The sequence below is a fragment of the Paramisgurnus dabryanus genome, chromosome 23 (assembly GCF_030506205.2).
Source record: "Paramisgurnus dabryanus chromosome 23, PD_genome_1.1, whole genome shotgun sequence".
NCBI lineage: Eukaryota > Metazoa > Chordata > Actinopteri > Cypriniformes > Cobitidae > Paramisgurnus > Paramisgurnus dabryanus.
The window spans coordinates 28,164,505-28,175,186 of NC_133359.1; the positions used below are offsets into that span (position 1 = coordinate 28,164,505).

The window sequence follows — 10,682 nt, forward strand, 5'->3', positions numbered from 1 at the left end:
ATAATGTAATCAAAACTTCGGGAACTTCAGAGAGTTGACACAGATTGCCAGATGCTGTGGAGTAGGGATGTCCCGATACCACTTTTTTCATTTCCAATCCAACACCAGAATTCTGACTATCAGCCGATACCTGCCAGTACTACTGTAATTTTGTTCTGTATATTTTTTTGTTTAAGCATAATAAAATAAAAAAAAACTACTGTAATTTTCTTGAACAAATTAAAATTGCCACACACATTTTGTGTGTGGCAATTTTAATGCTGGCGGGGAAAGGGTTCAATGTGTATAGTGCATTTTATTTGTAAAACCAATAATTTTAATGGAGAATTTACGAGAACAATAGTAATTATTAATCATGGCAGTGTTTAGGAAAATATATAATTGGTACGTTTGATCAAATAATTATGCTAAATATATTTTCCTTAACTCTTTCACCGCCATTGACGAGATATCTTGTCAATTAAGAGAAAACGCTTCCCCGCCAATGACGAGATTTTCCGTCTTTCCGCAATACCGCTATTATCCACCAGGTGGCGCACTTCCGCAACTTATTCAACCCGGAAGTATTGCCCTCACGTGAAAGAGAAAGAACTTGTGTATGTTTTAAAGATCGCTCTGCATCTGATCTCTATCAAAATGGAATTATCTCAGCTTTTTGCTCAAAATTGGGTGTTTTTGAAGAAACCTACCCATGTTTGAGAGGTGATTACAAGAGAACTAATGAAGGTAGGATGAAACGTTTTTTTTTTTTTTTTTTTTTGAAAGCAGAGGGTCTGTTCTTTCATCTGATATATTGTTTGTTTGTATATTTAAAGAAGAGCATTTTCTGGAAGGCATTAAACTTTTGTGAAAATCATGAAAAATGCTGGCGCTGGCTGGCAACTTTTTTAAAAAATGCTGGTGGGGAAAGAGTTAATTGCTTAAAACTGTCATAGTAAAAAGGCTTTGGGGTGCAGACGGTTATTTTGTTAATTATGCGCTTGACCGGACCTTTTATGCACATCCATGTCAGGAATCAGGAGGACAGAACCAAAGCGCAGACAGCAGTTCCACAAAAGATACTTTTATTAACAAACAAAAAGAGGAAAACAAAAACCCACGAGTGGGCCAAACAACATAAACAAGATACTAGACAGATCAAACCCTAAACTTGAATATAAACTAGACAATAAACTTGACTTGACTTGGACTTGACAATAGAGCAAACTTCTCACATGAAAGGTACAAAACGAACGAGCACGGGGCAGCAAACACAAGGGTATTAACAAGGACAAGAGGGCAGAATCATGACACCTCCCAGGTGCAAATTTGATTTGCCAAATTTTAAGTTAATCTAAGCACGCCAAGAGCCCTAAATATTAGAGCCCGACCGATATTATCGGCCAATATGAACTAATTGCATTTATATCGGCATCTGCGTTTATAACGGCCAATAAAACATGAGAAACAGTCTCTCATGCTTCACTTATGTTATGAGTGTTGCATAGTTTGCCCACCAGAGGGAGGTCTGCAACACCTCAGTTGACAACAGCACCAGAAATCCACTACTGAAGAAAGCTATCAGCCAAGCCGATTGCAGAGCATTACACCCCGGCATGTAAACTCAGAGAAAAAGCGGAGGTTACCTGTGGCGCGCGCCGCAAGCTCAGTGTCGTATTTGTAAACAATGGCGGGTTATGACTTAATATCCACGGTACGTATTTTGTTGTTTTTACATCTGTGGCAAACGCTGACGGTCGTGAAGTTGCTTGTGACCAAACAACATTGCGTTTGGCGGCGTCAAATGGGGCTTCACAGAGAATATGCTAAGGACGTTGGCAGTTTGCCAAATAGATGGTAAGATGGTAAACAACTTTGTTAAAGAAATGCGGATGTAAGCTTCAAGTGTGCTCGACTTTTAAGCAGCATGTGTGTGGAAATGTCCGCAAACACTTCAGGGGGAAACGCGTCATCTGTTTTAAAACGTTCTGATTGGCCCTAAGCTGTCAGCGCGGTCTGACGTCGTCCGTTCTTAAAGCCGATAATTCTATATTTTTCGTTCACACACAGCACTTACCGGTAAATCACTTTCAATCTTACAACAAATGTTTAAAACCAGACAGTTTTTTGATCATTTAAAAATTATATACTTTTGATGTGCAATTGTTTAGTCATTGAGGCTGTAATCTAAGGCTTTTTTTAACATAATCCCTTCTGGAAAATGGTTTATACAGTGCATAGAACAGGCAGATATTTTGCTATTGAATATTGTGTAAGTGCAGTTTATAGGAAATGGGTCTAATATCCAGTTTATTTTAAAAATCAAAATATCAGCTTATAAATCTGCTCTTTACGAGTTAATATTGGCCCCCAAAAATCCATATCGGTCGGGCTCTACTTAATATGCCCTAAATATGTAAGTTTGACACAGTGCCATGGCAACAACGTTTGAGATATCAAAAATCTGTTCGCAATTTAGCACCTCCAATGTCTTGACATCATGTTCACCACGTTTAGTGTCAATCCCCTAGGAGGAGTATTTAAAAGTTCAGGGCATTCAAATGTCCAAAAATCTGCATAAAATCCAAAATGGCGGACTTCCTGTTGGGTGGAGCTAATGACTGTAAATTTGAAAGTTATTTGTTTAAATGAGAGCAATGTACTTACCACATTTCAGGACTGTAGGTAAAACTAAATGAAAATTTTAGATGAAAGGGGGCGCTAGAGAGCTGCTACAGAGCCACGCCCATGTCTGAGCTTTAGCCCACGCTTAACGGCCGACAATGCTAATGAGAAACACGGAGAGTAAAAATAGCGCGTCTGTGTGTATCCGTGTGTGCGTGCAGTTTTTCCAGTCAGAGATGAGCCTGTTTAAAGAACCTCTATTCACTAATACTAACATGACCAGCAGGTGGCAGAATGATACAAACGGTGAAGCGGTTACTGTTACGTTATCAGGACAATATCGCACGGCTCTTGGCCAATCAGATACGAGAACCAAAAAGAACTGTTGTACAATAAACTATATACAATAAGTTATGTCCTAGTGGATGGTTTTCTAGTTAGCATACTGTAAGGATATGAGTGACATGACTATATACATAAGTTTATTCTTTACACGTTTTTGGTCTTCTATCCAGTTTTTTCTGACCTGGGCATCTGGGGCCTTATTTATAAAATGCTGAAAACGTCCTACATTTTATCTTACAATCATTTCTCAAAAGTGCGTATGTGTGATTCATAGAATGAACATGCACAAAGAACACGCGCATATAGAGGTAAATCGCAAATCCATTTTTAAATTGTGCGCAGCTAACAGTTTTAAATCTTCGCATTTATACAACGCCTAATTAATGTCACCTTTAACATTCGGGAAGGAGGTTGATGAGTTGAATCAGAGGCACGTTCAAGCTCTAACTGGTGCACACGTTTTGCTATGGTTTCTGGGTTGAAAAACATGTTTCCTGGAAACAGTGTTCAATGGGTTTGAGATACATTTTCTTAGGGATGTGCATTTATGTCATTTTTTTATTTCGATTAATCCATAGGTCTGAAGAACGAGTACTCGATTAACTGGGGGCGGGGCAATCAAAGGGGCGGGGTCCCCGCATGGTGAAAATGAAAATATTTTTATTAAAAACACTCAAATAAAACTTAATTTCGAAGAAACTATGACAGAACAATGAACACATACTAGATTTTTAATGAATTAAATGTTTTTAACAGAAATCTCTAACAGGAAAAGCTGCGTGATGAAGTGAGTTAATAAACACAAAGTGCTTTCTATATGACGCACTCTGCATAATATTAAGCCTTTATACAACATAAATGTACAACGTGCATCTATCTGCATAAAATGCAAGACTTCAACTAAGTTTTCAACTAAGTTATCTAAAAAAAAAAAAGAAAGTTCAACTCCCTTTGTGGATGTGCATCATAAACAGCGCACTTTTAAACACGTCCAGTCAAAGCTCAAGCTTTATGACATTAAGCAGCTTTAAGTGTTTTGCTATCATTTTAGCGTTTAGCTGTGTCATGTCGTCCTCTTACCTGTTCTCAGTCAAGATGTAATGTTAATGCTCGTATGGCTCTCCGGTATCTCTTGACATTTGATGTTTAAATATGAGTTGATAACCTGTTGAACTTTTGACACCTTTGATGTTCATTTTGCACCTGGCTGACTGTATTTCCGAAAATCACGGCATCCTTTTAAACCATAGTGCCTCAGTGATGTGAGTTGTGACCAGCTTCGTGGGCTGCCGCGCATTGCGTGGATCAGCGGGTTGCTGCGGCATGGTTGCGCGGAATTATCTGTTTGTTTTTGAATCACGCATGGTAATGTTACTGATGTCATACCTCGTTCTGTGTAGCTCGACACGACGCCAAACACACATCTCCAGACCCAGTCTTTACTACCACATACGCTTGTAATGCTAACCAGACATCCAAATGCCGCCATATCCACGATAAATAAATAAATAAATAAATAAATAATTAGGGATGCACCGAAATGAAAATTCTTGGCCGAAACCGAAAACCGAAAATGAGGAAACCAAGGCCGAAAAACCGAAACCGAAACACCGAAATAAATTATTATGCCAATTATTAGTACAAATGCATTTATGGCTATCACTGTGTACTAACTTTACTAGGGGTTTGTTACAGATCACAAAACTCACGGTTCAGATCACATTACAGTTTTTGAGGCATGGATCGGATTATATTTCAGATCAGCAAAAAGGGGGTGGGGAAAATCTAATAACAAATAAAGAAATTACAAACATTTATAAAAAAGAACAAAGCTGCACATTAACTCTTTCCCCGCCATTGACGAGATATCTCGTCAATTAAGAGAAAACGCTTCCCCGCCAATGACGAGATTTTCCATCTTTCCGCAATACCGCTATTATCCACCAGGTGGCGCCCTTCCGCAACTTTTTAAAACCGGAAGTATTGCCCTATGGCAAGCTGCTGCATGTCCGTGTCTGTTTTAAAGATCGCTCTGAATATGATCTCTATGAAAAGTCCGTCATAAAAATGGAATTATCTCTGCTTTTTGCTCAAAATATGGTGTTTTTGCAAAAACCTACCCATATTCAAAAGCTGATTGCAAAAGAACCACTAAAGGTAGGATGAAACGGTTTTTTTTTGTTTGAAAGCAGAGGGTCTGTTCTTTCATTTGGTATATTGTATGTTTATATATTTAAAGAAGAACATTTTCTGGAAGGCATTAAACTTTGGTGAAAATCATGAAAAACGCTGGCGCTGGCTGGCAACTTTTTTTTAAAAATGCTGGCGGTGAAAGAGTTAATAAGGGCTAACATTAGCATTTGGTACAGAAATCAAATTAAATGAGTCATAACACTGTCTTTAATGTATAAATTAAATATATTATTATTTTTAGAGCTATTTGTCTCTTTGTTAGACTTCAGTAGGTTATTTGAGGTTACTGTAAGCAGAGACTGGTTTATGACTGTAATCTATACATACACTTAAGACATAAACAAATGTTTTTATTAGAAAAAGAATACTTTGGAGATAATTTTGTTTATATGTGCCCTGTCAATAACAGAAAGATTTTACGTTCGCTTGTTTGCGTCTTACTCGTGTGTGCACTATTGAGGGCACATAAATGCGCGCGCGCACACAGAGAACGAATTCGAAACCCAAACAGCGCAGCATAAAAACGTTACGTTGTTTTTCATTGCTTTATTCGGCACATGTATGTTAATGGACTATACAGTATGAGACACATTTGCGCGACTCTCTCTAAAGTTTACACATCAAGAGTTCTGATCTTTCAAGGGCGTACTCACTGTGATGATCACGTCTGGACCGGACACAACCGCATGTGCCTCTGTGCGTACTTTAGCGCCTTTTTGCGGTTAAATACATCCACGCCGCATACATGTTGCTTCAGACAAGCACGTGCAGGGCGCGGTTTCTGTTTGCGTCATCACAACATTTCGGCCGTATTGTTTCGGTGATAAAAGTCTTTCGGCCGAAAGCCGAAAATGCTCTTTTGGGCTATTTTCGGCCGAAAATTTTCGGTGGCCGAATATTCGGTGCATCCCTATAAATAATCCTACATGATCTTCGTTTTTTTGATCGATTATCAATGCCACGTTCGAGTACTCGCGCAATCGAGTACTAGTGCCCATCCCTACATTTTCTCTTGTTTGGTGGGTGTGTCAAAAATGTCAGCCCCATCAGCAGCAACATGCATAAAAACCATGTGGTATTAAAGAGACAGCTCACACAATGGGTCCAAGTTGGAATGTTCTCTTATGCTGGACACCAAAGGCAGTGACTGTAACATTAAGCATATTTTGCGGAATTAAACACGTATTTATACTGATTTCAGCAGGCTCTGGAAAGAACCCAAGAATGTCCTTCTTAGCAACTGTATGGGCAACTTATCAGAACAGGGTGTAGAATTTCTTCTCTTTACTTACTTTAAACGGGTAGGTCCAAGAAGGCTTCCACATTGTTCCACCATATTGAGAAACTATAATATAGAGGGACAAAGAGAACTAGCCTACCGCAACGCGTTTCCACAATGGGTTTCTTTTCAGAACACGTGAACCAGCTAAAATGGACAAGGAGATCAGTGAGTACATAACGGCTACGTAGTTGCAATACGCATTTGAAAAAGCGAGGCGCTAGAGAGCACTTTTCGTTTGAATGCAAAATACAATTTCACCACTAGATGGGGTAAAATCCTAATTACTGTCCCGTTAACATTATTCATTCAAATATGAATGAAGCCAGTAAACACTCCAGTTCTTTGATCATTCAGTACCACAAAACTCACCCAAAAACAATAACTAAGGTATTAAAGTGAAGAATCCAATAACAAAGAAGGTAAGGACTACGTTTATTAAAGCAACACCAAAGAGGTTTTTTTTACCTTAAAATAACGGGTTACACTTTATTTTGATAGTCCACTTTAGACATTCTACTAACTATAAATAACTTTGCAACTACATATCAACTAACTTTCAATAATTTGCAACTATACGCCAACTAACTGTCATTAGAGTATTAGTAGACTGTAAGGGTTAGGGTTAGGGAAGAGGTTTGGGTTAGTGGAATAAGTTGACATGCACATGCAAAGATACTTCTAGACAGTTGAATGTCTGTTGAGATATCATCGCAATCAAGTGTTAGTAGATATTAAGCAGACAGTTTACTAATTATCTAAAGATTGGTAGTTGATAAGTAGTTGATAAGTAGTTGCAAAGTTACTTATAATTAGTAAAATGTCTAAAGTGGACTATCGAAATAAAGTGTTACCAAATAACGTTTCCAAAAAAGTTTCAGTGGTTCATCCACTCAAAACAGGGTGAATGGCACTTTCACATTCGCTTTGCAGCCCTCTATCGGCCAAAACCGCACTAAAGAAGTTTCCAACCATCGGGTAGTGGTCCTGTAGTTCGAGTGAAAACTACAAAAACTTGCTTTACGGCAGACCTACAATCCAATCAGAGCCAGCTATGCTGCAGTATTTACGACAGTGTTAATGAACAATTACGCTTCTAACTTGTAGGGGGAAGCAAAGAGCAATAACTCTTAAGTGTTGCTTTAATGCAATTATAATGGGATTTTGGCAATATTGCAATTATACATTCCCTTATGTAAACACAATACTACGAAAAAAATAATGCGATTAACTCTTTCACCGCCAGCGTTTTTAAAAAAAGTTGCCAGCCAGCGCCAGCGTTTTTCATGATTTTCACCAAAGTTTAATGCCTTCCAGAAAATGTTCTTCTTTAAATAAATAAACATACAATATACCAAATGAAAGAACAGACCCTCTGCTTTCAAACAAAAAAAACCGTTTCATCCTACCTTTAGTGATTCTTTTGCAATCAGCTTTTGAATATGGGTAGGTTTTTGCAAAAACACCATATTTTGAGCAAAAAGCAAAAATAATTCCATATTTGTGACGGACTTTTCATAGAGATCCCATTCAGAGCGATCTTTAAAACAGACACGGACATGCAGCAGCTTGTCATAGGGCAATACTTCCGGTTTTAAAAAGTTGCGGAAGGGCGCCACCTGGTGGATAATAGCGGTATTGCGGAAAGACGGAAAATCTCGTCATTGGCGGGGAAGCGTTTTCTCTTAATTGACGAGATATCTCGTCAATGGCGGGGAAAGAGTTAAGCTCATAATCGCAGCAAGTATAATTTCATTAAAACAGGTGCGATACACTGCTTTTAATCACAGTATGTGATCATGTAAACACTTTAAACACATCTATACACTAACTAAAGTGTGTTATTGTCATGCACCTTAACCACAATTTTTTTTTAAACTTGACATTAGGAAGTTTTCCCTGAACTTGACTTGCCTACATTCAGAAAAAACTCAAAAAAAAAAAAAAAAACACCACAGCAGCGTATAAAACCATTACAGGCACTGTCATAATTTTTCTATCTTCATCATGGCACCAAATAACAAAATGTGTCCAGAAGAACGTGTGTCAATAATAATAATAATAATGAGTCAATAATAAACACAATCATCATGTAAACAGGCGTGAAGAGGTTACTGTAGCTCCAATCATTTAAACAACTTACTGACATTAACTTCTTACTCTCCTTACGCATTATGATGGTGCATGTAAACGCAGTCATTGTCTGTGTGTAGGTTAAAACATTGCTGTTAAGAGTCATTATCAAGATGTATTTCTGTAGTGAGGACACACAAGAATACACTTTTAGGCAAGTTCCCCACACAAAGGAATTGCAGGAACATGCCAAGGTGTTAGACAAACACAAACTGCTTATGTTAGCAAGTAGGAGCTCCTTCCTGCCAGCTATGACAGGCCAAAAAATGTAACATCAGTACAACATGCACACCCTGCCCTACCCTGCCCTACCCTACAGTTATGTGAATCACCTCTGCATATACACACACCTGTAGGGCATATGTTCTTGATAAACCCATTTGTTGTGCACCAGCACAGCCAGCCTAGCCCCAGACCACGGATATGAGTCAGAGGAACTTTCAGTAACAAAAAATGTGACTCTCATACACTGGGTGTGGATTGAAATGTGTGTTAAATATAGTTGATCCCTCGCCATCATAAATCCATAAAAATTAAATGCTGGTATAAAAAATTGCATAATGTCAGATGAGAGAGGTTGGAAAATGTGGCGTTTCCAAAATATTCAGTTTGTCTATTTTTCTTACACATGGAAAAAGTACAAAATTGGAATTGTACAATAGCTTTCTAATCAGTCACACTAGCTAGCATCCTTCAGAAGTCTCCTAAATAGTTCAGAAAATACTTCCATACTCTCTGCAGGAAAAACATGAGCTCAGTGATGGCTTGTTTTAGGTATGAGAAACAGGCTTCTGCACACATTCTTTCACTTGCTTGTAAGAAACTAAAATTTAAGTGTTACCATAGCAACAAGGGTGTGTTTTATTGTAAAACAATAGAGCACATCAAACTAAACTCTGACCATTTTTCAATGCATTAGTTTTTCTGAAACACGCTACATTATGTTTGTTTTAAACAACCCTAAGGACCCGCCTACAAACTAACATTGCCAAAAAAAAACTGAGAAAAAAATAAAAGGGTGAAACCTAAATATGCACACAACGTTTATTACCCAGAGGCAAGTAACGAGCACAGCACACTACAGGGTGAATTAAGTTACCTTGTATTGACACAAACCTTTAAACTTGAATGCGGTTGTCATTCTCATGGACTCCCATTCAACGCTGCGCATTGCATAACAACGGACAAAATACATCTAATAAAATACATAAATCTCAAATGCTTGCATGTGGCCGTTTGTGCAATCACAAAATAGAACCAGTGGGTGGTTGAAGGTCACCTTAAAGCGCATACTGTATGTCTGTATTCAGGTCTCATACTTAAAACTTAGTAGTAAGCAAACATATAGGCTATATGTCTTACAAGCATACAATACGAAACGCGGTGTACGTTGCAGAAGATCGACCACCCAAACGACATATCGTTGTTTGTTTTACTGTTAAAAACGAAACAATGAAAGGTTTGCTTACATTCGTTTATCTGCAGGTACAAGTTGTCGGTGCATGTCGAGGGAAAACCCGAACAAGCTTTTGGGTTCTCCCGTTTTCTTAATAACATTTTCCGTGTCCAGGTTGAATGCAGAGATCAAAGTCCATCCTATGAAGCTGAGAAGCGGCAAGCTTAAAGTCCTGTACGATCCCATTACGATGCTGAGTTCGGGTCTTGTTTTTGAGATTAAAATACAGTTTAAGTTCTTCGGGTTTGTGGATGTTTATAAGGGAGGAACTTTACTCGCTGCGTCCCTCCCTCTCCACCCTCAACCGTGCCTCTACCTGCTTACTTAGCCTCTGGCTTTCATCTTTACTGTTCTGCGTTCTTCTGCTTTTTTTGAACGTGACAAAGAATTTGACGCCGTTTACTGCATTACATGATTTTAGTCAATCTGGAAAATGGTCGTTGTAACGAAATGTGTCATTTAAACAACATAGTTTCTCATAATAACGAGATATGACGTTAAAAAGATACGTTTTCCATAGAGAACCGTACTTCATGACGTTTTTTTTAAGGCAATAAAATCTGGATAGTACGAAGACAGAATTAAATAGAAAAGAAAACGTGAGGTGTGCATTACAAGGACAACTGAATGCCAACGACGAGCAAGCAAACGGTGTTTGGATAGACTTAACGA

General features: G+C 38.3%; 1 protein-coding gene across 1 annotated transcript in view; it reads right to left on the minus strand.

Annotated features, from left to right (window-relative positions):
* Positions 1–10,271, minus strand: part of itga6b (integrin, alpha 6b) — a 47,641-nt gene extending 37,370 nt beyond the window's left edge. Inside the window, exon 1 of the mRNA XM_065291179.2 lies at positions 10,024–10,271. Coding sequence (XP_065147251.1) covers positions 10,024–10,196 — 173 coding nt within the window. The 5' untranslated portion in view covers positions 10,197–10,271. The remainder of the gene's footprint in view (positions 1–10,023) is intronic.
* Between the last annotated feature and the right edge of the window lie 411 nt (positions 10,272–10,682).